We start from the raw sequence: 27,461 nt of genomic DNA on the forward strand, positions 1-27,461 counted from the left end.
CCATATGGGGAGCCTACATCTGCCTCCCTCCAGCAGGTTATCAGCCCTTCCACCCCCATGGTATCAGTGGAGCCCATGTTCTCCAGGAGGATGCAGTGATGAGGTAGGTACCCTGCCCCCTCCCCCCACCACCTGTGTCAAAGGAGGCTGAGTCCTGAGCCTGAACCTCCACGTCCACCTGGTGATACGCCTACCCCCACTTGGCCCAGCTGTGTGTGCCACAGAAGGCCTGCTAAAACACAAGATTAAATAAGATCCAGAATCTCCTCCAAATGTCCATATACAAAAAGTCACACTTCTGTACCACGAACCAGGAAAATCTCAACCTGAATGAGAAAAGGCTATCAACAAATAGCAACATGGAGAGGACACAGATGTTGGAATTACCTGCAAGGATATTAAAGCAGCCATCAAAAATATTTTTAAAATCTTCCAAGAAAAATTATCAATATGCTTGAAACATTAAAAAAAAAAAAAGTCTCCGCAAAGAATTAGAAGAAATGGAAACTCGAGAACCAAAAAATAAAAAAAATCTCACTGGATGGGCTGAACAGCAGTGTGGAGAGGAAAAGGAAAGAATTAGGGACTCAAAAATAAAATGGAAATGGCCCCATATGAATAGAAACAACAGCAGACTCTCCACAGGGAGCCAGATGCGGAACTCGATCCCAGGACCCCAAGATCACGCCCGGAGCCAAAGGCACACGCTCAACCACTGAGCCATCCAGGTGTCCCTCCCCACTGAATTATTTTGCTATTCTTATCTAAAGTCATTTTCCCTCTGCCTGTGTCCCTGCCTCTGTGTCTTATGAATAAATAAAATCTTAAAAAATAGTAATTCAGTGGTGCTAGAACTGAATATTCGTATGGAAAGCAAAGATGCTTGACCCCCCACCTCACACTTCCCTGCTCCACGCACACACGCAAACTGTGACTCAAGTGGATCGTGGACCTGAACGTAAAAGGTAAAACTTAAGATTAAAAAAAAGAAAAGGTAACATCTTCATGACTTGGGGTAGGTAAGGACTTTTTAAAGAAGATCAAGTATTAGCCATAAAGCAAAAGCTGATAAATCGGACTTCATCAAAACCAAAACCACCTTCTCCTCAAAAGGTACTTTGGAAACAATGGATAAGCCAAGTGGGAAAACAGTTATCTGACACAGGACTTTTACCAGGAACATGTAAAGGACGATCACAAACCGCTGTGCGGTGAGAAAGGAGAAGGCAGGACAAAAGCATGACTCAACCAGCACAGGAAGCAGCGTCCTCCTCAGAGGGCAGGGAGATGGCAGCGCGCCTCGATGGCTCGGGGATCACAGCCCGAGCACTGCCGGCCGGATGGGACTCGGTGGGCACTTAGCCAGAGCACTGGGTGGTTCTCACAGCCTCCACGCGCACCTCGCCTGTGACCCAGCATTCTACTCCCCGAGTCCGACAGGAGGACGGTGTGTCCACAAAAATTCTTGGGCGACAGCATCTCAAACAGCTTTACCCCTAATACTCCAAATCTCAGTGCAGGGGCTACAGCAGGACACACACACGCGTGCACGCGAACTGTGCTAAGTGCGGGGTACGGCACCGCAACCCAAAGGTGCCAACTACCCACGGGGCCCCAAGGCTGAGGAGCCTTGGAAACCTCACGCTGAGGGGAAGCCAGATGCCACAGGGCTCCCTCCTCGGGAAGGTGCGGGCAGGGCCAGGCCGCAGCAGACGGCAGCACTAAGGCCCACCCGTGTAGGTTTAGGTCGCCTCAGTTCCCCCTTTGCAAATCATATCCCCGCCTCCCATGACAAAGCAAGAGTTGGAGATGAGGGCTCCTAAGGTCAAGATGAAGGTTCTTAATCTAGCTTTTAAATTCTGCAACTAATTGAAGTTCCTGGGTGGTAAATGACCTTGAACGATTTTGACGATTTTGTTTCATCAATGCAACTTAAATTCCTACAAGTGTGTGTGAGCTTAAAATATATTTCAGGTTAGTTTCTTAATATCTTTCCCCCTTCATCATCGATGAGGGGGATCCATCTTGCTTTAGGACTCATGGACTGAGCTATACCCCCCCGTGGCTTTACTAGGGCCCTAATCCACCTCCTGCCCAGTATTCTCTAAGCAACCTTCATGACTTTTACTCTATTAAATTTTCTTCCAAACTGAGGCCAGCTGTAAAAGTTTAGTAGGAGTTTGTGGTATCTCTTACTTAGCATCTGACCTTCTTCTCTAAACCACAAGAGTGTGGCGTTCTCTCCTACTTTTCATGTGAAAACAAAACATTAAAACATAATTTCCCAAATGACTGAAACCACTTACACATTTTGCATATTTCATAAACTTCTCATCAAGCTAAAATATGACAATGTTGAATTTTGTTACTATCAAAACTGGACTCATAAAGTCTATGAGCAAATTCAATAATACTGTTTAGTTCTTTGTAAACTTTTTAAAAGAAAAAATTAACATAAAAAATGAAAAAAAATGAGGTAAGGATAGAGCTCATTGGTAAGTCATTAATGGAAAGATTTTATTTGGTTCAATTTTGTGAAGGCTTTTCATGCTCTATTTATATCACATAAGCCAAAACGTGTCAGTCCACTTTTACACTTTTACAAGTGCTCCTAAGAAAGCACCGTAGGACTCTAAATTCAAGGTATAAAAGCAACTAAAGATAAGCAGTGTGCTGCAAACAGCAAAGTGGCCAGCTAGAAGAAAACAGGTCTTGTCTTTTTTTTCTTAATAAATAGAGCAACTATCTTAAATGTATATATTTTGAATGTAACATAAAAAGACTTGGAAAAAATCTAAATGTCATCTAAATGATTCTTTTTTTTTAATTTTTTTAAATTTTTATTTATTTATGATAGTCACATGCAGAGAGAGAGAGAGAGAGAGAGAGAGAGGCAGAGACACAGGCAGAGGGAGAAGCAGGCTCCATGCACCGGGAGCCCGACGTGGGATTCGATCCCAGGTCTCCAGGATCGCGCCCCGGGCCAAAGGCAGGTGCCAAACCACTGCGCCACCCAGGGATCCCTTTTTTTTTTTTTTAATTTTTTTTAAATTTTTATTTATTTATGATAGTCACACGCAGAGAGAGAGAGAGAGAGAGAGAGAGAGAGCGCATCTAAATGATTCTGATTTTTAAACTAGACAAATCTATCCAGTGTAAAAAAGTCTCACTCAGCAGTGGGTTTCTCACCTCCTTCCTATTTCTGTCAGAGAGATCTTTACAAAACTGTGCCAACACTTCCATTTTACCTCTTCTGAGCCTTCTGAGACTTAACATGTAGTAGTCACGGGTTTTCACAGAAAACCCTGCCACTGGGCCAGAATTTCCTCTTCCTCCTTGTCTAGAAATGCTAGTTTCCAAGAAACTGTAAAACTGCAGGCAATTTAGTGAGAAAAGAGTGCGACGTGTGGCGTCTGAACACCTGCAGGGCAGGGCTGGTGCCATTACAGGTCGACGCCCAGCACAGCCTTTGGAACGGTCAAGACTGGCCCTGGAGAACTCAGGCCAGGGAAAGAGCGTCGTGTGACACCTGAAGAGCAGACTGTGAAGGGCCGGGCCTGAGCTGCTGAGGACGCAGCATGGCACACTGCACACACGGGGCCGACCCACTGCTTCACGAGAGCCTAATGAAAGGTAAATAAGACCACTACTCAGATTTTTTTGTGTGAGAACGATATTTAGTTGCTTTAAGTTACACAGCATACACTTTTTCATTTTTTTCACAGGAATTTACTGTTCACTGTGGGGCCTACGTACAATTGAAATGTTCAATCTTCATTAAACTAAATTCTGTTGAGCATATTCTTGTAAGTCTTCTGGGAACCGATGACAACGTATCCAATGTCAAATTTCTTAACAAAATAGAAGTCTATAAATATTTTGGCATTTTATAACAGTTACTAGTATAGCCGGAGGACTCATAAACTCCAAAGTAGTAGAGGCTCCATGGCTTAGGCTGAATATGTCTCATCTCTTACCCCTCTCTCTGGGGGATTTTACTAACAAAAACAATAGAATAGCGTCTTTTCACTGACCAAAGCAACCACTGTGTTGATCAGATCACACTGACACTTGCAAGTGACCAAAATTAGGTGACAAACATGTGAGGAGGTGGCAGGGGCACAGCCTCCTCAGAGAGAGCAGCCAAGGATGGCGTGGCGAGGGAAAGGGCTGAGTAGTCAGCACGGGTTTCATGTTATGGGATTACTTAACCTGGACCTTAAAACCAGAAAAATCGGAGGTGAAAAATCAACACCACTCTTATTAGTGAAAATGAATTAAAAAAAAAAAAAAAAAAAAGCCAGGGCTCTTCGCTGATAGGGTTACAAGCATTAGGCAAAAAATAGACAACAACAACAACAACAAAAAATAGACAACAGAAGTCAAATCAAGTCAATATGGAGCAGTAATAAAATGTAAAAATAAGACATCATCAAACTACAGTGGATGTTATTCTGGGACTCAAAATTTGGAAGATACCTAATTAAAAGCCTACTCCGCCCCCCCCCCAAAAAAAATCCAAAGTGAAAAAGTATCAATTTTAGTAAAGATACCAACATACATATAGACAGATATATATACACATGAATAATGCAACATAGATTTACAGAGATGTTAATTTGGCACTTCTCCTTGGATTTTTAAAGAAAGTAAATACAGATATCTTTGCATAACAAATTTTCATTCTGGAGAAACAAGATTTAGAAATAAAAGGTTCAAACATCTCCCTTCTTAAAGATAACATTGACACAGATTAACTTTACCCGTTAAAACTCCCGGTTGGCAACTTTATAAATCTGTCTTGAGATCCCTAACTCCACAAGTATGACAAAGTTATTTCAGTTTCTATCAGTGATACCTGGTTTATCCACTTTTAGTACATGTACCATTTGGCCAGAAGTCCATAAATAATAATAATGTTTTCAATGTAGAAATCTGAAAGGTCTAAAGGGAAGTACTGCTCAGTAGATAAATTCTCCTGGAATTTCTTGTAGCAAAGGTTCTTCAAATTTAAATCGTTTGGAAATGGCCTTTTGCTCCATTTTCTCTTTTTCAGACTGTCTGCATTGTCCTAAAGTATATGAAGTAAATACAATTAACTCCTCTGTTACAACTGATTCCTCGGTTTCTGGTTTCTGAGTATCTGAATTAATTTCAGGCACAGAATCACCTTCTTGGAGTGCATTGGCTTCTGCTAATGCCCCTTTCACCTTGAACGAAGGATCCTGAATACTGCTCTCTGTCAACCACGGGTGTTTTAGACATTCTTCAGCTGTGGCTCGATCTCTGTGATTAAGAGACACATTTCACACTTAGGACAAGATAGTTTAAAACTTCAATTATAAATTAAAGCATACTGGGGGCGCCTGCCTGGCTCAGTGGGTGGAGCGTGTGACCTCAGGGTTGGGAGTCTGAGTTCTACGCTGGGTGGAGAGATTACTTACAATCTTAAAACTAAATAAATTAGAGCATAAGGTATATTTATTGTATTATATTTGGGGAGGTACAAAGAGTTGACAAGACTCTCCTTGTGATTCCTGAATCAGACTGGAAGTTCTGGCATTTGTGTGCAAATGCCATTCCTACAAGTTTGAAAAAACATTTTAAGATAATCTCTGAAGAGCCCTTTTGGGAGACCAAGCAGATAGACAATATCTGTTATGCTGAGAGGCAGCTCACATTTCCTAGAAATATTTTCATTTTTTACATTTTCTTTCAACAGATATAATAATAAGCTCAAGGTTTCATCTAGTGTAATGTCGGTATTTTCCTGCCTTCGTTTTGGTGTTTCAGTTCAACCTGCTTTTGTCCAGAGCAGATCACTCAAAAATGGACAAGGATCAATATTAACTATACTTACTCAGGTTTCTTAACTAAAAGTGTCTTGATGAAGTCAATAGCTGAATCGGACACAACATCAAATTCTTCCTCAGAATAACTTAAACTCATCTGAGAGATGTTTAGGAAGGTTTCCTGTTTATTATCACCTAAAAAAGGTGATATTCCTGTGAGCATGACATATGTTAACACTCCAATGCTCCTAAATCAGAATGAAAATGGAGGAAAAATTAGTATCATATTCATTTCTTGAAACTAATTTAACCAATTTTTTTATGAATAACTCTTACCACATGTCCGTCGCCATGCTGATAGGATCATAACTAAGAATTTCAGGAGCTAGTATCAGAAACAGAAGAACACATTTAGCCATGTGAAAAAAAATCCCTAATTTGCTCTTTAAAATAAAATTTGTTTAAATACTTGTCAGAAACTCTAAGACACCATCAAGATTTGGGCTAACATGAAATAAATTAACATTATATAAAGTAACATGAATTACTGTAAAGTCCAACTAGATGTAATTAATTTGTGTATTTTTCACACCAGCACCCTCCATGATTGGGTCTTAATATTTTTAAAATATCTAAATGCCTAAGTACTATAATAGGAACTGACAAGTCTGACACCTTCCTCTTCCCGTACCCTCTTAGGACCAAGCTCATACCTAACAGATTCTTGCTTTTAAATCGTTCTTAATGCCATCCGTGACCCTTCGTCCCTACCTCCCGCACCCAAGGCCCTGGCACTTTCCCCTCCACTCATTCCACCTCCCTGATCCGTTCTCCGTGCTGCAGCCAGAGGGGGCTCTCAAAATGCCCACCACTGACAAAAAGTCAGTCAACAAGGTTAAAGAAAAAAAATGAGCATTCTCAGAGGATATGCACCATACAGAAGGACAACAACGTTGCCTCTGAGAGTCCTGAAACAGTAGGCTTTGATGACATTGTGTGACATTTATGTGCTGTCACACATAAAGCAATACAGACACTCTCAAACGTGCAAGGACTCAGGAGAAATTCATGAAAATCCGCCTTGAAAGAAGAACGTACTCATTAATACAATCCACTCAACCAAAAGATGATTTTTTTTTTTCAAAAGGACGTGACTAGGAAGACAGGGAATCAAGTACTGAATCCATTTAAAAACAGATCAAAGACTAAACAACTGAGATAATTACAATTAAAACAAAAAGAATGAAGATGTTCTAATCCTAGGAAAAAACGAAACCCTCAAGTCACATACTGCTGGCTGGGGACAAGGCCCGTCCCCCAGTATGAGGGAGGAACAGGCTGGGAGAAAATGTTAGGTAGGCTAATTTCTGATACTGCGTCGTGAAACAGAGGTCATGAATCTTATCTTAAAGTTTTTAAAGAAACTACTAGGAAATTTAAAATGCAGTGCACAGCATCCAAACTACTGGAGGGGAAAAGTGAAATACGAAAGGGTAGAAGATAGTGGGAGGTGGGGGCAGGAAGCAACAGCAGCTCCCTTTCCTGCGTTTGTTATACGCAGACCACACGTAGGAGAGCTTGACCGAGCGCCGCGCAGGCAGGACTGTTACAGCCCCGCTTTAGGGACAGAGGACGGGAGGGTAAGGACCGGCACGGAGGCAGGTGGCCCGGGCAGGTGACCTGTGAAGGCAAGCGCTGGGCCCCGACAGTGCGGCCACAGACACGAGAGGCTCCGGTTTTCTCTCTCATGTACTTCGGAGTTATCTTTAGCTTTCTTGGAGCGGGTATTACTTTTATCATAAAGATAATTCTGGTTTTTTTTTTTTTTTTGGGGGGGGGGGGTCGCTCTTGGGAGAAAACGTAGAATTGGCCCAAAGGACAGAAAGCAGGAAACAAAGCCTGACACCATCCTTGGGCTCAGCAGGTACCACAGGGCCCTCCGCCTCGGAGGACCGGGGTGCTTTCCGGGGAGCCCCCCCTCAGTCCTTACCTAGTGGTGCCGACACCCCCCGGAGAACGCGCCCACATTGGGAAGCTGGTTTTCCCGCCCGTGCTGGCTCCTGTCACCTCACTGGGGACCCGTTTCGAATCCGAGGACTTGCCGCAGAGCTCTGAGTTACTTTTCGGGGCTCTTACTGCCAAACGGCTTTGTTTCCCTCAGGCTCGTGGGCCCTCCCGGCGTCGGGTCGTCTGGGATGGGCTTTGCCTTGTAAGCCACGGCCCACCACCCCCTGCGCCTCAAGGACCTGCGCCCACGCGGCTCTACAAGGCGGCCTGTCTGTGCACCGACGCCCGGAGCCTCAGGAAAACGCCCTTCCCTTCGGGCCCAGGCCACGGCCTCCTCTGTCCCGTGGCTGCCGCCACCTGCCACCGAAGCCCTCCTCCTCCCCGCCCCCCGGGACGGCCGCCCCGCCGGTTCTGTGGCCCACGCGGCCTGCGGCCCAGAGGAGCTGCCCTCCCGCGGCTCCACCTCGGGCCTCAGCATCACGAGGAGCTGCTCCGTCTCTGAAGTCTTAGAATGTCCATATTGTAAACGGTGGTCCCGACCTTTAAATCCCCTCCTGCCTTGCTCCGCTACAGATACCGTTTCTTTTAACCTCATTCGCACCACGAATCCTTCTGCACCCTATTTTACCTCCCGGTCTATCAAAAAAGTCACAGTTTACTTATTCCTGCACCTGCACCTACAAGCCACGACTCCCCACTTTAGCTGCTCTGCTGCGAGCACCTTCCAGGCTTAACTCCTTTTTCTGCCAGAAGCCCTCAACCTGCGTCTGTCCGAAAGCAGGTCCTCCCCTCCGTGTCACACACCTACGGGATCACGGGCTTGCCACTACCTTAACACTGCTTGCTATGAACTTCAAGTTCCTTAGCGGCCCTTACCTGTTAAATATCCCCCTACCTCTGGACAACTTGATATCTTACACTTCTTTATGAAGAAAATCCTCTTCTATTCCTTTTAGTGGCAATCCCTTCAAATTCTCTTAGCCTTTCAGGAAGGGGATCACCAATTTGGTACCTTCCTCTTTAGGGTTTACCATTTTAAAATTTTTAAACAAAGGAAGGAGTCTCCAATGGTGGGATTTCAGCATGGCAGGTGACTGACCCCACTATGAATCACGCCGCACAGAGTCCCCTAACGAAGATGACGTCTGACCCCAAACACAGAACATAAGCCCCTCTTAGGAGTACCTACCTACATATTCCGGAGTACCCATAATTTCTCGGAGCTCTTCACTGTTCTTCATTATTCGTGAAAGACCAAAATCGACTATCTTTATGTCACCCAGTGGAGATTCACTGGTCAGCAGAATGTTCTGAGGCTAAAAAAAATAACAGGGAAAGAACAAGTGTCCATAAAACACGCACACTTCACCTGTGACACAGAGACTGACAAACTGAACAGTAAGCAGTCATTGACTAAACAGTATTTTTACAGGGACGCCTGGGTGGCCCAGTAGTTGAGCGTCTGCCTTCGGCTCAGGGTGTGACCCCGGGGTCCTGGGATCAAGTCCCACATCGGGCTCCCTGCATGGAGCCTGCTTCTCCCTCTGCCTGTGTCTCTGCCTCTCTCTCTGTGTCTCTCGTGAATAAAATAAATGAAATCTTTTAAAAAAATAAAAAAATAAAACAAAACCAGATCTTTTCATTGGGCTGAAATAGGCCACACCTTCAACTCCCACCCCCGAGCAAGGCCATTGATTGGGTAAATGGCTCAGGCAAGGGCTCTCCCTTCAGCCCCACCAAACCCATGCCTCTCCTCCTACTCCGGGTCCCGAGGCCCAGGCCAGGCACTGGGGGGAGCCATCCCAAGGTACCCTGTCTCCTTCATTTCCAGTCACGCCTCATGCCGAGTGAAGTCGCCGGCCTGCCAATGCCAAGTCCTAAATCTCTGAACCCCCGCTGCTTCAAGTCTGGGCTCTCGTGAGCTCTCACCTGGCCCACGTCCCCCTGCCTCTAGCTCCCCGCACCCTCCACCCATCCTTCACTGCACAATGACCTTGCCGTGCTGTCTGATTAGGACACAGGTTGCTAGTCCTCACCGACCTCTCTCAAATGGGACTCCTCTGATGGGCAGGCGAGAGCCACCCGACGACACAGAATCAGTAACATTTGTGGTCCTAGAGTCACGTTTGTTACCCAAATAAAAATAACCTAGGACATCTTTAAGTATAAAGTCAATCCTACATTATGCACAGGATATAAAATTCATTTCAATTCTTAAAATGAAACGAAACATGAAAGGTTTATGTTGCTCAGGGAACCCCTTGCTACAGCACCCCAGTGTTCTCTGATCCGGCTGGGCTCCTCCGCAGGGCCGGCAGGCAACCTATGGGCCAGATCCCACAGCGGCCGTCCCTCCACCAGAGGCGCACGGCCCACCTCAGGCCCTTGGCTGCCGGACGCCTGCCCAGGAAGCCTGCTCCCCTTCGCCGCCTCACAGGCCCACCCCCTCCCTCCGTGCTGGCAGGTCTGGAGGAAGCACGGGTTCCCAAGAGAGCCTCCTGTGACCTTCCCGGGAGGGTGACGCCTGCCCGGGCCTACCTCACATCCTGTGCGGGGCCGACACATCCGACAGGTTGTTGCTCGCACTCTCCTGTCCCCTGTCACACTGTGGTTCCCCAGAGGTTTCAGCGCGAATGTGGACAGTTCCTTGCCTTCCACACACATTCAACCCCTCCTTCTGACCCTTGTCTCACTCGCACCCAAGGGCACACGTGCAGGCCTCGGGGGCCACCTCAGCGGCGCCGGACACGGGCCTCTCCTTCCTCGCTCTCTTGGCTCCCACAGCAGAGCGCGCCCTGGCCTTCCTCGGGACGCTCTGGCTGCTCCCCTCCTTTGTGGGTCCACCTTCCTTCAGGCCCAATACCTGGTGGGTCTCATGCTCACCCCAGATGTGGGTCTGCAGCCAGGCTTCGCTGTCACCTGCATGTTATGAGTCAGGATCTTTACCTCTGGCTCAGGCATCTTCGGCCAACCGCTTACCTCATCCCTCCCCTCTGATGTCGCGTGGCTACCCTCACTCCGCAGGCTCCCACCAGCGAAGGTCCCTCCCACAGAGGCCCCGCATGCCACCGACTGTCACCTCGAGGATGCCACTCCTGCCCAGCAATGTAGAAGGAAACACGCGTGGCCACTGGGTCATTCCTCTCTCCCCACTTTCTCCTCACTTAGCTCACATTTCATTACATCCTACTGAGTTTAAATCCTACATTTAGCCATTTCTAGACTTTATTTTTCTCCCACTACAGACCACTCGTTCAAGGTACCATCGGGTTCTGCTCCACTGCGGCGACAGGCTGCAAATGGTGTGCTAGGATCCGCGTTGCCCACACTGCAGACCGAGGCCTCTCCCGCACTACGGAAGTTGGCCCGTCACCCCGGCCTGAGCCCTTCGGTGGCTGCCCGTTACCCTGCGCTGCCAAACTACCCACGTGGCACCCGAAGCCCTGCCAGCTGGGGCACTCCTGGCTCTGCACGCCCATAACCTGCTCCCCGTGGCTCAGCCACAGGGGAGGCTGTCTCGGGGGCCACCCTTCAGGCTCTCCCACTCGCCCGCTTGTTCGCCCACAACAGCATCTTTTGCACTTTTCCCCGTTGGTCTTTGCCTAGTGTCAGCTCGCTGAGAAGACCTGGGGGGACACTGAAGCAGATCCTAACGATGTTCAACAGTGAAGAGCTGCAGCGGCAAACAGCAAGTTGAGGTCTGGGTGGATCCCCTCTTCTGAAAGGGCTACAGTCACCCCCTCCATCCACCCTGCCCTTTCTCCTTAAGGACAGGCTTGTGGATCTAGCCAAGTCTGGCTTCAGGAACAGAGAAGGGAAGAAGCCACAGCCCACGGGCCCGAGTCCCAGGCACTCTGGCAGCGCCAGCAGCAGTGCCGGCACCCAGGAGGCACACACTGTTTGCTGTTTGAGTAAAGGAAGGAACAGAACTAACTATAAAGAACAATCTGTTAATTTATTTACTTTTAAAGATTTTATTTATTTATTCATGAGAGGCACACAGAGAGAGGCGGAGACACAGGCAGAGGGAGGAGCAGGCTCCCTGCGGGGAGTCCGACGCAGGACTCGATCCTGGGACCCCAGGGTTATGACCTGAGCCACTCAGGTGCTCCTATACAAAAGAATTTCAAAGGAAGGTAGGCGCTGTAAACAAGAGTAACAGCAAGTGCCTGGTGACGGCGCGTTCACCATCAGAAGAGAAAACCGAGGGAAGTACCTCGTAGGCTCCACTAAACTCGGTGCATTTCAGGTGCACTTGGAGACAAAGCGCCCAGGCAATAAATGAACAGGAGGGACGAGATCAGCCTTGCAGGATCACACAGGAGGTAAGTGAGCCGACTTTGGAGGAGAAAAGGGACTTTGTGGCCTATTGAAAAAAAATGTTATTGATTGCTTCCTGGGAAAACAAGAGAAAATGAAACCTAAGTCCCCTGTTCTTCGGGAGCCTTACCTTCTGATGGGAACAAACGAGTATGAAAAAAAGAATGATACCTCAGGTAATTTTAGGCCTCATGGAGACCCCAAAATCAGGGAAGGGGCACAAGCGCGCCTGCTGGGTGTGCATCTGTGTGCACACGTAGGTCATGTTCAGGGTGGTCAGGGAGCAGCCCGGGGCGAGGAAGGACCTTGCCAGAAGCAAGGACAAGCTCCTCGTGGAGAAGCTGCAAATGGAGAAGGGTGCAGAGGTGGAAGGGGACAAGGGGTGGCAGGCACCAGACTGCTAAGGAAATGCGGGCCGGGAACCCGAGGGCTCTGTGAGCCATTCTGGAAGAACTGGCACAGGGCACGTTCCAGGGACAGAAAAGGTCACCTGCCAGAGAATACACGGGTGAGCCGATATAGCGTGAGGCGAGCAAGGGATTATCAAACATAAGAGTATGTCCTTGTAGAATGTGCCTCTACCCTGTTTTTAAAGCCTTCAAAAAGAGAGAGAGAGAGAGAGAAAGAGAGAGAGAGAGAGTGTGAGGGAGGGAGATATGATGAAGCATGGAATAATTTAAAAAGAAAAAAAAAAAAAAACCCAGAGGCAACTTTGCAGGTTACAGTGGCAAGATCCACAGCCCACTGTGACCAATGCTGTGCAGGAGCAGAAACAATACGGTGTTTCGGTCATTCACCGGCTACTACAGTCAGGTCGGCAAGACAGGAGGACACTGGTTCCATTTTGATTCTCAGCCCCAGGAAGGGAGGCACCTGCAGCACCACCCAGGACAGCTGCAAGTGCCATCTGGAGAGAATTCAGGGCCGAGGGTGCTGCCTTGGAGGGCGAGGCCACAGGGGAGACTGAGCCCACCGACGAGAACCCGGCAAGAAGAGAAGTGGCCGAGATGGGTTCGGGCTGCTAAGTCCATCTACGGGAGCAAGGACGGGGACGGCAGTCTGAGGAGTGAGGCTAAGAACCCAGGCATCATGTTGAGGAAGGAGAGTCAGGAAGAAAAGGGTCACACCAGACCCGGGGAGGGATGACGACCAAGAAAAGGCCACTGAGTACAGCAAATAAACAAGCTCTGAAGGGCTTCCGAGGAAGTAGTTTTTAGTAAAACTGTGGGAGAAAATCCTTGGTTGAAAAATAAGTTGAGAGGCTAAACGGTGCATTGCAGGCCCTTCTGGCTTCATTAGCCGTGGATATCCTCTACACCAGGGCCGTCCTACGGGAAGGTCATGCAAGCCCCAGAATGAAACCTCAAATTTCCTAGTAGCCACCTTATCAAAAGTAAAATGAAACTGATGAAATTAATTTTAATATTTCTTTAATTCAGCAAGTCTAAAATATTATCCCTTCAACAGTATGTAATATGTATGGGTATTAAGCGATTTTATTCTTTTTTTCGCCCATACTCAGTCCTGGAAACCTGGTGCGGAGAGCACATTTTGCACCTCTCTCTGCTCTCAAGAGCTCAACAGCCACAAATGGCCAGTGCTACTGGACTGAACAGTGCAGCTGTGAACTCCTTTAATTAAAAAAAAAAAAATTCCAAATGATACCCCAATAAATGTTCAGGGAATTCTTACCATCTCTTGCATACCATCCTAATTTATTACCACTGTGCAATTATGGAATGGTAGTTCATCTTGAGAACACATTCATAAAAACTAAGACTCTCTGTCTATAGTGAAAACAACCATCTTGCGGCTCAGTGTAATCTGTAATTTTGTACAAAAAACTGTTTTCTTAATCATAGAAGATTTTGGCTACAGTAAAAACTTAAAACTGAACAGAAAGACAAGAACAACATATTGCTGTCACTAGAGAAGTGTGGACTGCAGAGGCACGCTAAAGTGTTAGAAATTACCCAAACCAGATAAAAGCACCCGCTCCTGCCACAACTGCCAAAGGACTGAAAATGCACAACTGATCAGTGTTAGAAGCAATTTCTCTTTTTGATGATAAAACGAGAGGTTTTGGTAATGTGTATAAATAAGCTCCATTATAAAGCTATACTCTCTTTGTTAATTAGATCTATTTCTTTAGGAAAAAAAGAAACTACGGTTATGAATCTTGAGACTTTTCAAGGCAATTTTAGTGTTATTACATAAATGAAATACTACGGTAAAGTAAAATGTCACTATTCAGACAAATTAGATGAGAGATGTTTGCCTCTGTTATACATATTCATCACTGAACATGTTTTTCCCTTCCCAGTACATAAAAAAAATGCCAAGAGAAATATTGCTAAGTGGAAATCTTCACCATATTGTAAGGTCCGCCTGTGATTACTAAAACATGCACAGTCTGTGAATGTTCTTAAATACCATTTCTTCCCTTAAAATAGCTTGCGTTTTTCCCCCTTACTTTTTGTTTACGCTTTACATTTCCTAGGAAATGCTTTCTTGAGCAATCGTGTAAAAACTAGTTATCATGAAAAAAACACCACTAGGTGTGGTGGTGATGCAGTAAATGCTAAATTAATGTGATCAAATTCTTAAAATGTTATTGTATTTGAAATCTAGGCCCAATCACATGCATCCATCATCCGCCAAAGTGAGAGACCCCAGCTGTCAGACAGCTGACAGAGGGATGGGTAGGAAAAACACATCTGACCATCAGAGCTCTTTCACGGAATTTCACAGTTAATGCTTATTACGTAGTTTCTACCAACTGTGCCCTGCTTTGACCACAGGCACATTTTAAAAAATAGACCTTACTCCTCTAAATAAAACAGAAGTACAATTACAGGACCATAACCTGTCAGTCTTTGACGGCGACTTAGACCCACTTCCAGTAAGTGAAATGCATGTGCTGGAAACACGGAGAAGTACGTGAGCATTACAGCTAGTCACGCCTCCTTTCTAGGGAGTCCGGGTCACGATGAAGAAGTTGGGCTTACGAGGCCTATTTAAGATGCATGGATCCTCGGTGGTGAGAGAGAAAACAAACGGGTCGCTGAGAGGCACAAGGACAGTGGAAGAAACAGGAAACACAGTGTCTACAAACCGGCAGTAGGGAGATCTCCGTAAAATCTTCTTTCTCTTGGGGGAATCCTTTCATTTATCGTGGGATCTTCATCTCTGTACATAACCCGTTCAACAGTTACTGCACACTCACCCTGGGGTAGGACCACTGGCCGGTTGAGGCTAACTTGCTTACTTAGCCTGAGGGTACCATGGACAAAATTTTAAGGAACATTTTATTCAAGTGGACTTTTTATTTATTAAAACCCAGGTCGTAGTACAGACACAGGTGAACACGACTGTCTAGATCAGTTTGGGAGACTGTTTAGAAATGTCACCCCTCTTTCAAGTAATTTGTTGATGTTCCAACTGTCAGGGACCAACTGAAATCTCAAAAGGGAAAGTTCCAGCTTCAGGTTCTGCTGCTCTGCGTCTCCCCAGACACATCGGACAGGCTGGACAAGCTAACGACGGACTACATCGTGGAGGACTGCTCGAGGATCGACCGACAAAAGACCAAACACAGGGGGCGCCAGCTTTTAAGACTGGCTTTCTTTGTGTTCTTTCTGGTCAAGTCCACCCCCTGACCGAAGTAAAAGCAGCCCACTATGCCATTGACTAATTCACCAACTGAGATTATTTTCAGGCTTGTAGCTTTGTCCTGACTCTGGTAGAGTTGCTGTTTCTCACATTTGTCAATCGTGCCATGATTTACATGAAATGAATGGGCTTTCCCTTAATCACAGTTTAGGGTCCTTTCTATTTCTGTAGTCCTATAAACAGTCCACGATCTGCATCTGCTACCCCTCAAAGCATTTGCCATGTTCAATTGAAGATATCTGGCTGAGAGTCATCAGTGAATCAGTGTTTTGGCAAACTGCCCATCTGGGGTCTGACCTGAAGCCAAACAGCATATTTCCCATTGTGACAATTATCTCTTTTATAGGAGCAACTACAGTAGTCTAACCTACCTACTTCTTGTCTCTGGGACAAGAATTTTCCATTTTAACCATAATGGAGAAATAATCTACTAAATCCGAGTTACCCTAGAGATGGGGATTATTAATTTTCACAGAATTACAACTTAAGTTAAAAAAAAAAAAAAAAAAGATTTAGCTTTGTAGCTTTCAAGCTCTTACGGAGACTGAGAGTCAACATTACAAGCATAAATTGTCACCGGGCAGATGGCTGTTAAAAGGTGTGGGACAGTAGACTCTTGTCCAGACTCACAGAGGTCACAGTCAACTGGAGATGACCTTTTGGTAGAAATCATATCCATATGCACGGCTGCCACACCAGCCCCATCTCCAACCTTCCCCCTTCAGCGGTTCACTTAGGGACACATCTGACTGCACCTGTGACTGGAAGGCAGAGGGATGGCTGAGAACCCACCAGACCACCTCGTCTTCTTGTTCCTCTGGGCCTAGGAAACATCAAGAGTCCAGTTTCCAACATCAAAGGCCCATCATCAAAGCCTCTATTAAATCCAGAAAGAACTCTACACCAGGTATACCGGGGAGAAAGTAATATGATTTATACTGAGTGTACTGGGGAGAAAGGGATATAATTTCCTTGAGTAAATACATAGTTAAACCTGGTATTCAGGAACTTAATTTTCACCTTCGGCTGCTTTCAAGTAACATCAAAGACCCATGACATATAATGTTAGCAACCTGTCTGACTTGCTACTTAATTAGTTCCTGAATAATAGTTATAGGTTAAGCTGTCATAAATCGAAAGCATATTTCCTACAGGTACAAGGGAAAGCGTACTTCCTACAGGTACAAGGTTATTTAAATTGGGGCTCATTCCTAGAAGTCCTTTTTACTTACATCATAAAACTAGCAAAACATTATAAAAAAATGAATATATGACTTTCCATAGTGTATAAAGCCAAACATGAAAAAAAAAAAAAAAAAGCCTAGTACAAATGTTACTTGTGGGAATTCTTCAGCACGGCTGACACTAACTGAGGCTTCTTAAAATCCGAGTGCACTGAAGTCTGGACTGCAGAGACCATCCTCCTGGCTAAGTGCTCCCGAGGGAGGCTTGGGTGGGTACTTCTTGCAGCAAGGATCTCTGAATTTCCAAGCATATGACACACTAAAGGTAAAATACCAGGCCCCGGTTCCCTCACCCATGCTATGAGGGTTTTACCTACGTGATCTCTAAGGCCACTTTAGCTTTAACATCCTGGGACTACCTACAGGTACACACATGTCCACACCTGCCTTCAAAAAGTGCCACTGTAACTACCATAGTCTACAGTGCTGTACCCATGCATTCTAGCCACTGTACTAAAAAAAAAAAAATAGTATCTTTGAGAAAAAAAATGTTTATGGAATGAATTTCAATTGGCATTTTTCAGAAAAGCACGAGAAAGTCTCTAAATTGTTTTCTTTCCCTTGTATTTTTCTGTAGGAAACTAGTATCTGAAGGAGTACCTATTACCCTTCCACCTTATTTCAGATGGAATTCTATCAAGCTTCCTTTAGAAGTCAACCTCCAGAGGACACACTGTACACTCTTCCTTGAGTGCTCCCTCCAGCAGGGAAGATGAACCCTGCTGTTTACCCGGCACCCCTGTCTACCGGTGTCCCATCCTGCCAGACAGCGCTTCCCAAAATGGTGCCTGGACCCGCATCATGTGGCCCTACCCTGAACCAGAAACTCTGGAATGGGGCCTAGCAATGCGCTTCAACAAGCCCTTCCTGGTGATTCTGATCCCTTCCAAGTCGGAGGACCACTGCCACAAGCATCTGCCTTCTGCTAGAAGGCAAACTACAGCAGAGGTCGGGACAGAGCAGCAGACGACGAGGAGTAAGATAAGGCTGCAGAAGTCCAGGTCAGGAGAGCCTTTCTTGGGTCCAGGGGCTCAGCCCCACTCAGGTTCCCTGCCTTTCTTCCCCCTATCTCCTCTGGCTGATAAGGAACTGGAGTCACTGGTGTGTTCCTGGAGGAATGTTTCCTCCCCCGCAGCCACACCTGGGCTCGATATGGAAGCAGCCAATCAACAAGGACCTTGGGCTTTCCGACCCCAGATGCCTGAAGGGATACCCGTGGTGGACGCTCACCTGGACGCTCACTGTCTGTCTCCCGAGTACCCACCCACTTTCTGTTCTTTTACAAACAGAGCTGGTCTGAGAAGCCATCCTTTCCGCGCTCTCTCCAAATAAAAATTGGGATGGGAGGAGGACTTTACCCCTCCAAGGTTGGAACAAATGACACTAGCAATGCTGGCTGGGCCAGTCGAAACCCTGCACCGGCCTCCCCCACCCAACCCCGTACATCTATTAGTTGATTTGGTCACAGTCAATCTCAGGACTTCTGAGAGAGCTAACAAAGCAGAGCCTGGCTCTCTCCAGCTGAATCTCTGGATAAGTATAAGACTAAAATGGCAGCATCTAACTTACTACCATCTTACCGCCACTCTGAGAAAGCAGAGCTGACGACTGAAGAAAAACCAACTACGTGTAATATTTGAATTAACGAACAATGTCATACCTTAGGACAGAATTATACCTGGGCTTTTTAGCCAATAAAATTTCCTCTGTTGCTTCCCCTACTTTTGGCTGAAATTCCGATTACTCAAAAGCATCATAACTGATATACTGCCCTTTGTGTATTCTTTCTTCCCACCTCCCCTTCCTTCTTTGATAATTTTAAGTTAGATATTTATCTGCCTCTAATTTCTCTAGTTCTCTATTTTATTTACTGCCAACTGCCTAATTTTCTAACACTGTTTTTCAGATATTCCTGCTAAAAAAGTCATCTATCTCTTCATGACATTTGAAACCCCTGGAATGTGGCTTTTCCTCAATTGTCAACATCTCCTACTTCATTTCTCAATTCTAGGGACACGATTCCATTTATATTTGACCAACAATTTTTCCTAACTCTTATGAGTTAATTTTATCTCTATTTTCTACAATTTTCTTATATTTTCTTTATCTATCTAAATCCCTTTTTTCTCTTTTTAAGGTCTAGCTCAAACCCTATCTCTCATCAGAAGAATTCACCTACTCCCAATATCCTCCAAGCTCCGTTTTTTGGGGAAAAGTATTATTATTTATCTTTCTATGTACACACACGTACACTACCTCCTTGATAAAACCAACTGGCTAGAAGTTAAGAGACTTGATGTTTATTTCCTTATTACCTAAAACACACAGACTTGATAGATGTTTGAGTAAATCATTGTTAAATACTTTACACCTGGAGTATCATTCTCTAGCAAGCTCAAAATTGTAAATTTAGATCTTACCTTCAAATCAAGATGAACTACATCATGAGCATGTAAAAAGCGGACACCTTCTAATATCTGCCTCATGAGTCTTTGAACATCTTTTTCTTTAAAGGCTTCTTCTCTGTCTGCAACACACTGGTCAAAGATCTCACCTCCAGCAGCACTAGAGGAGGGGAGAAGCATACTTTAATTATAAAGGCAAGGGCTCATTAAAAACATTGTCTCTTTTGTCCTTAACATTTTACACATTAAGTATCTTGAGATAAACTACCATTTGAGTGTGTGTAAACTATTGTCTACTTGCCTAATTCCATTTTTTTTTGATAAAAACGTGACACCTCTAATATGAGCTAAGATTAGCATTTCCAAAGCTAAATAAAACCATCAGTTTAAGAGTTTCAAGAACTTAAATTTTAATAGTAAAAGACATACATTTTCAAGAGAAAATTTCTCCAGAATTTTTAATTATAGAATACACAGAAATATTATTTTTATAAAACATACTAATGAAAATAAAGCAGATGCCCTCCAATTAAAGACCCCTTCCCCGATCCCAGCTGGAGCCACATCTAGAAGGTAAGTGCTATTCTCTCCTTGGTGTACTATATCCTTCCAGATAAAAATGAAATGTATATATGAAAATATGTATCAGATGTATACAAAAATATTAGGTGCATGGATTTAAAAAAATGGTAAACAGGACACATTCTACTGATACTGTTCAACCTTTTCTTACTTAAACATGTCTTAAGAATCTTTCCATGATGCTTTTAAAATTATCTCATAATTTTGAACTCCTATCCCTGTGGATAAACCAGAAGCCTTTGATGGACATTTTAGTTATTCACAATTATAAACAATGTTGTGATGAGAAGGCACATTACAGTTTCTCACATGTTTGCTTACGTGCCAGGAGCTCCTCAAGCATAGATACCCAGAACAAAACAGCTGGAGTGAAGGGTACATGCATTTAAAATTTTAATAGGAAAAGCCTATCCTCACCAAAAGAGCGATACTGATTTAAACTTTCTTCCAACATCTGGACAAATCATCTCTGTTTGTTTTCCTCCAAAGAATTTTGCCAATAAGAGAAAAAAAAAAAAATCAACATTTAAAAATTTGTATTCTTCTTTGGCAAAAAGCCCATACTTAAACATCCGTTCGTATCATAAATGACAGCTATGTCATATCTCAAAATTTCCTTTATGTGTCAAGAAAAAAAGACTAAGTTGCTTTCATAAAGTTGGTATAAAGTTGACATGAAATCTATAACTCCAAACAGCCATATTGCTGTCAGACCAGAGCTACTTATTAATTTCCGTTTAGTATGATAGTTTAGTTCTCTTTTTTTCTTTCCTTTTCTGTTAAAGCAACCTATTTCCAAATTCTGCCCATATATGGAAACATGACTTGTCACCAAAGTAGATAAGAACATATTTAAGTTTAGCTGAACAGTTGCAGGTGACGAAAGTGAAAGCAAATATTTCCTTGGCTGATAAGGTTTTCATTTTGGCTAAAACATATACAACTGATTTTTTTATTATATTTTGACCACAGTACTTTAAAAACCACCTATGAAAGCATTAAAACCATTTCTATGTATTTAGTTGTAAAATGCTCATCACATATTCCAGCACAGTAAAAGTAACGCACAAGTCATAAGGAAAGAAAAGGTGAACGTTCACAACGAAATTGCAGAGTAAATTCATTACGGCCTGGCAGTCCTGTATACTGTTGGTATGGATTTGAAGACCTAAAGCAAAAGTCAGTATGGGCTGGGTCAGCTAAGTTCCAAGCAGCTAGAGATGCACCCTGATGTAAATACGGCTCTCTGCACACGCACGCGCACGCACACACACACCACAGTTTGCCAGTTACACCCAGAACTCCCTGTGTTCCTCAACTAAAACAGAGAACTGTACTTCGGTTGTAAAAGTTTCCCAATCACAATTTATTGTCCTCTGGGGAACTCAGCTCACTACCATTCACAATAAAATTCAATACAGGTTAATTTACACTAAGTGCAAAGATTGATCTAAAATTAAGAGCAATTTATTATTATTTCTTTCTACTCTATGGTTTACCCATTCTTTTTTTTTTTAGGTTTACCCATTCTTCCTTTAATGTAAGGGTTTCCTCTGTTTTCCCAACAATTTCAGTAGTTTACATAAGCACAAAACTGCAGTTCTCTGAAAATTTTTGAGGATTTTTTTTTTTTTTTAAGATTTTATCTATTCATGAGAGACACACAAAGAGAGGCAGAGGCACAGGCAGAGGGAGAAGCAGGCTCCCTGCAGGGAGCCCGATGCAGGACTCGATCCCAGGACCCCAGGATCGCGCCCTGAGCGGAAGGCAGACGCTCAACCACTGAGCCACCCAGGCGTCCCAAGGATGTATTTCAAATGCAGACTATTAAAGAAGCTGTGTAGGCCAACCTTCAGTGACGAGAAATACTTACACACCCTCCGGTACAATGTGCAATCATCCCATCCTACGTCTGCTTAAGTCTAAGCCAGACTTCATTAACTGTCATATTAACTAATGGAACTAAACAAAATTTTAAAAACCATTTGTGACATTAAAAGCATTTGTTAAGTACGGTTAACAGGAAATACAACAGTACCAACTACTTGACACAAGGTATCTTCCTTTACACAGGAAGGAAGTGAAACACTTCAAGTTTTGTTGGGCCCTACCTTTTAGCTACAGCAACATTTCCAGTTAGATTATGGTGTATTTACTTCAGTAGTGTGTATTTTCCACTACTATAAAATCATCTAGAAACTGAGTAATTATTACGAGTTACATATACTTTATCAAAAATTTGTTTAAAAACATTAATTCAAGAGCTTTTCACAAAATTTTTTACACAGATTTATTTTTAATTTAAATTCAATTAATTAACACATAGTGTATTAGTCTGAGGTAGAGGTCAGTGATGTATCCTCTTAATGCCTATCACCCAGTTACCCCATACCCACTCCCACGTTCCTTCCAGTGACTCCCAGTTTGTTTCCTATGATTAAGAGTCTCTTATGGTTTGTCTACCTCTCTGATTATGTCTTCATTTTCCCCTCCCTGCCTCTATGCTCCTCTGTTTTGCCTCTTAAATACCACACATGAGTGAAACAATATAACTGTCTTTCCCTGATTGACCTATAATACCCTCTACTTCCATCCCCATCATTGCAAATGGCAAGATTTCATTTTTTTGATGGCTGAGTAATATTCCATTGTATATACATATTCCACACCTTCTTTATCCATTCATGTCAATGGACACGTGGGCTCTTTCCACAGTTTGGCTGTTGTGGACATTGCTGCTGTGAACATTGGGGTGTAGGTGCCCCTTTGGATCACTACATTTGTATGTTTCAGGTATATACCTAGCAGTGCAATTGCTGGCTCATAGGGCAGCTCTATTTTCAACTTTTTGAGGAACCTCCACACTGTTTTCCAGAGTAGCTATACCAGCTTGCATTCCCACCAGCAGTGTAGCAGGGTCCCCCTTTCTCCACGTCCTCGCCAGCATTTGTTTTCTTGTTAATTTTAGCCATTCTGACTGGTGTGAGGTGGTATCTCATTGATTCGTATTTCCCTGAAGCCCAGGGATGTTGAGTATTTTTTCTTATATAAAAACTATTTTTATAAAAAGTATTAAGAACTTTTAATTTCAACTTTCTAGTGGCCCTTAGAAACTTAGGGGATAAGTATGTTATGATCAACATTATGCAGAGCCATGTACATGATGCTTGCAGGCTAAGAGCAATTGTGTTTCCTTGTTGCCTATACCTTGACTAGATCTTAGCTCCCAACCTCTGACACCAAACATTCCTTTTTCTATCAAAACTAGCATTTCCATTTCTACCTGCTTCAGGGCTTAGTTCAGATCCTCATTCTCTCACTCTTCTAAATCAAATATGTTAGGCCCTGTGCAATGTGCTATAGACAGAAAGATAAATTATAAATAAGTATTGTTTATAATTTCAAGTACTAGTGAAAAAGAAAAATGAAACACATTTTAAAGAATACGTATGTGTAAATATCTATGGGTGTGACGTTATGTATCAAGTGACAATTCAGCAACTAAGCAATTCACTGGAAAGGAGAAAAAAATATGAGAAAAATGACATTTATTGCAAAACTTGTAGAAGGAATAGGAATCCACTAAATAAAATGGTAAAAGCACATCCAAGGCATAGTGAACACAAGCAAAAGGGCATGATGGTGTCAGAAATACATGATATGACTCACGAAAGGTTAAGTACCTACTTCCTCTTTTAGCCAAATGGCACGGAACTTACCCTCTAGTCATAAACAACAAGAAATTGAGCAAAGTCAATGGGCCAACTATTTTCAGACCTGAGAACACAGGCAGTTAGGACCATGATCCCTAGGAAGAGGGACACAAACAACTTGAGCCCTACTATTTGTTTTCCTACTTGGAAGTAACTTATGGATTGTGGTACACGGTGGAGGAGAAACCCAAGCAGAAAACGGAAGCCTTGCTAAACTGAAGACATAAACCAGGTGTTTGGCAAAGTTAATGAGGTTGGATTTCCAGAGTGAGCCACACAGAGAAAGATCTCCAGACATCTGCTTAGCTGTATCCTGAAGTATTAGCATAAGGATAAACTCTGTAAAGTCAAACAAAGAACTGCTGGGAAATTAGAAGCTGAACAATTCCTAGCATTCACAAAGAACAGAATAAGATATTTGAATTTTGTCCAGCTGAAGTATAAAAATCATGCCAACCATTTAAGCAGTCAGCAAGCTCCCCATCCCAGAAGGGCCATACCTTAGTAGTAAGGTTAAGTAGTCTATGACCTGCCCCAACAAAACTGATTCACGAGTTATTTAATTGCCTGCCAAAATGAACGTCATCATTCTTTAATGGAAGATCATAAAATCTGCTCAACACTGTGACACTGTAAATGCATGGCATCCTTCCAAAAATTACTAGACATCTAAAAATGCCACAAATTATAATCCACAACTAATGAGAAAATAGTAAAAACAGACCTAGGAATAACAGAGATAGTGGAATCGGCAGATAAGATATTATAAATATATTCAACAATTTAAAATAAAATAGGAACATAACAAGGAGATGAGGGGTATGAAAGAGGACCAAATGGAACTTCTAAGATTAAAAAAGAAGGTATCTAAAATGAAAATTTCACTGGATGGGCTTTATAGCATTGCAGAAGAATCAGTGAATTTTAAGAACCTAGCAGTAGAATTTTAAGACCTAGAAATTCTATCTTAAGAATCGAGCGAGGGTGGGGGGAAGATATTAGGACCAGGGACCTGAGTGACAATATCAAGCAGTTTAACAAATTGTAATTGAAGGAATAAGAGAAGAGAGGTGGGGGCAGAAGACAGGAGGGCTGTCATCAGGGACAAGTGTTGGCAGGAGATGTGGAGAAAAGGACACTGCTGGTGGGAAGGTAAACTGGTGCAGCCACTGTGGAAAATAGCATGGAGGTTCTTCAAAAAATTAAGAACAGACCTTCCACAGGACCCAGCAACCCCACTTCTGGGTGTGCATGCAGAAGAGATGAAAACAGAATCTTGAGAAGATGTACACTCCCATGTTGACTGAAGCATTAATCACAACAGCCAAGATACGAAGACACGTAAGCACCCATGAATGGACGAATGGACAAAGATGATGTGTTCTATATGTAACAGAACATTATTCAGCCATATAAATATATCCCACTCATACGTGGAATCTAAAAAAGCAAAACTTCTAGAAACAGAGACTAGAATGGTGGTTACCAGTGGGTGGGGAGGTGGAGAAAAGAGAGATACTGGTCAAAGGGTACAAACTTCCAGTTATAAGATGAAGAAGTTCTGGAGATTTTATGTGCAGCACAGTGGTGATAGTTACTACTACTACATTATATACTTGAAAGATGTTAAGAGTAAATCTTAAATGTTTTTAACACACGAATAAGGTAATTATGTGGTGCAGGTGTTAGCTAATGCTATGGTGGTCATCATTACACAATACAGAAGTGTATCAAATCCACACCTTCTATACCTCAAACTTACAAAATGTTTTATATCAACTATACCTCAATAAAGCTGGAAAAAAAATTTAAAAATAAAACAATGTATACAAAGCATGTAAATAATTTATTTCAAGCTGGTCGAAAGACTTATTTAGCACAGTGCCTGGCACCTAGTAAATTCTTAAGCACAATGATTATACTCTGAGTTCCCATAGCAACTAGCAAGCATTTCTAATAAAATACCAATATTGCTGCAAAGCATTTACACTTCCTTCACTAAACCTGTGGCACCTGGAGGGAAGGGACTAGGCCGTTTTCACTTTTATGCCACCAGCACCTATTACCACCTATGGCAGGTACCTAAACGTAAGTGAAATGGATTATTGACGCAGAGATCATAAACCTGCCTGTTTCCCTAACAACAATCTATTGATGTGGCCAAGAATTTTGTTATCTCAATATCTAAAAATCTATTTCTAAGACTTTCCCTTCAAACAAAAAGTAGAACACAAACATTTTTAGTCAAATCATACTGATGGGTGGTTTGGAAACCACGATCACTGATGCAAGAGAAGCCACCACAGATTTCTAAGGGGACAATATCACCACATCCATGTCTTAGTTACCTAACAGCAGCCTGAGGAACGTCCTAGAATCGAAGCCAGGGTGATCAGCTAAGAAGGTGCTGAGAGAGAATATGGGAGAGACAATGAGGACCCAACATAGACACCAAGTGAAAGGGACGAGCAGAGGAGAGGACTAAATGGAAGACTTGGTAATTTATTATAATATATGAGTTTCTAAGGGAGATGAGGGAAACAAAGAGACAGTCAAGGTTTCTAGCCTAAGCTATGAAATAAATGGGGATAACACTGGAAATGGGGAACAAAAGAAAAGCAGGCATTATCAGGGCAATGCAGGCGGGCACACATATTGGTCCTGGATTGATAACGAGATGTGGCTGGAGACAGAGATACGCAGGTGGAACTCAGAAGGTCCAAGTTTGGAGACCACGATTCGGAAATAATCACACGTTAAGAGTAGCTGAAGCCACAAACGTGGAATGTTATCATTCACAGTAAACGTACAGAAAATAAGCGTATGACAAGAACAACTCTCATGCACTCTGGAGAGGCATGCAGTCCTACAGGGGAAGCGGGGAGAGGCTGCGAGGGAAGATTAAAAAAAAAAAAACAGGACCATGGAAGCCACAGCAGAAGATCATTTAAAGAAGGAAGGTGTGTAAGGAGTTTGTAAGGAGTGAGGAGTGGAAGTGCACTACAGGGCGCAGGCTGATCTTGGCGAACAGGGTCTGAGAAGAGCAGGTGCAGCCGACGGAAGAGCCGTGGCGCCCGGCACAGAACCGACTAGAAGCTGAGCAGTGCTTTAAGTTCAGTCTGCTCCTGCAAGGAGCACAGCAGTGGAGGACGGACAAGCCCAGGGCCGCGGCTCACAGGCCATCAAAGCTGAGGAAAAGCAAGTTTAGGACAGGAGGGAGGGCGACACTGGAGGACGAGGGGAAAGAACCACCTGGAAGGATGCTGGAAGGCTGAGGGAGGTCAGTGAACGGACTCAAACCAAACCAAGGGCCCTGGAAGAGGAAGGGAGAGAATGAAGGAGCAGAGGGGAAGGCGGCAGCCCCAGAGTGAAGGGGGGAAACTCCAGACAGAAGGGGGAGGTGAGGGGGGGCGGTGAGGGGATCCCTGGGTGACTCAGGGGTCAAGCATCTGCCTTCAGCCCAGGGCATGACCCTGGGGTCCTGGGATCGAGTCCCGCATCGGGCTCCCTGCACAGAGCCTGCTTCTCCCTCTGCCTGTGTCTCTGCCTCTCTCTGTGTCTCATGAATCAATAAAATAAATAAAATTAAATTAAAAAAGGGGGGGGAGGTGAGGGCTGTGGAGGCAGAGGGACGCGGAGCGAGGGCGCGAGGGCACCTGCCAGCCTGCCTCAGCTCCACAGGGCAGGAAGGCCGGTATCTGAGAACCATGGCCAGGAGGGGACGAT

The 27,461-nt window shown here is 44.0% G+C and overlaps 1 protein-coding gene across 2 annotated transcripts in view; it reads right to left on the minus strand.

The window, feature by feature from the left end:
• Positions 1–2,496: 2,496 nt before the first annotated feature.
• Positions 2,497–27,461, minus strand: part of STK17A (serine/threonine kinase 17a) — a 38,520-nt gene continuing 13,555 nt past the window's right edge. Inside the window, exons 3-8 of one of the 2 annotated variants that reach the window (XM_049096729.1) lie at positions 19,456–19,600; positions 8,989–9,115; positions 6,129–6,177; positions 5,861–6,040; positions 5,171–5,286; positions 2,497–5,071 (exon numbers count right to left, since the gene is read on the minus strand). In XM_049096729.1, coding sequence (XP_048952686.1) covers positions 4,962–5,071; positions 5,171–5,286; positions 5,861–6,040; positions 6,129–6,177; positions 8,989–9,115; positions 19,456–19,600 — 727 coding nt within the window. In that variant the 3' untranslated portion in view covers positions 2,497–4,961. Of the gene's footprint in view, positions 5,287–5,860; positions 6,041–6,128; positions 6,178–8,988; positions 9,116–19,455; positions 19,601–27,461 lie in introns of both variants that reach the window. The other variant, XM_025449242.3, reaches the window with a different exon arrangement.

This window comes from Canis lupus, chromosome 18 (genome assembly GCF_003254725.2).
Source record: "Canis lupus dingo isolate Sandy chromosome 18, ASM325472v2, whole genome shotgun sequence".
NCBI classification, from domain to species: domain Eukaryota; kingdom Metazoa; phylum Chordata; class Mammalia; order Carnivora; family Canidae; genus Canis; species Canis lupus.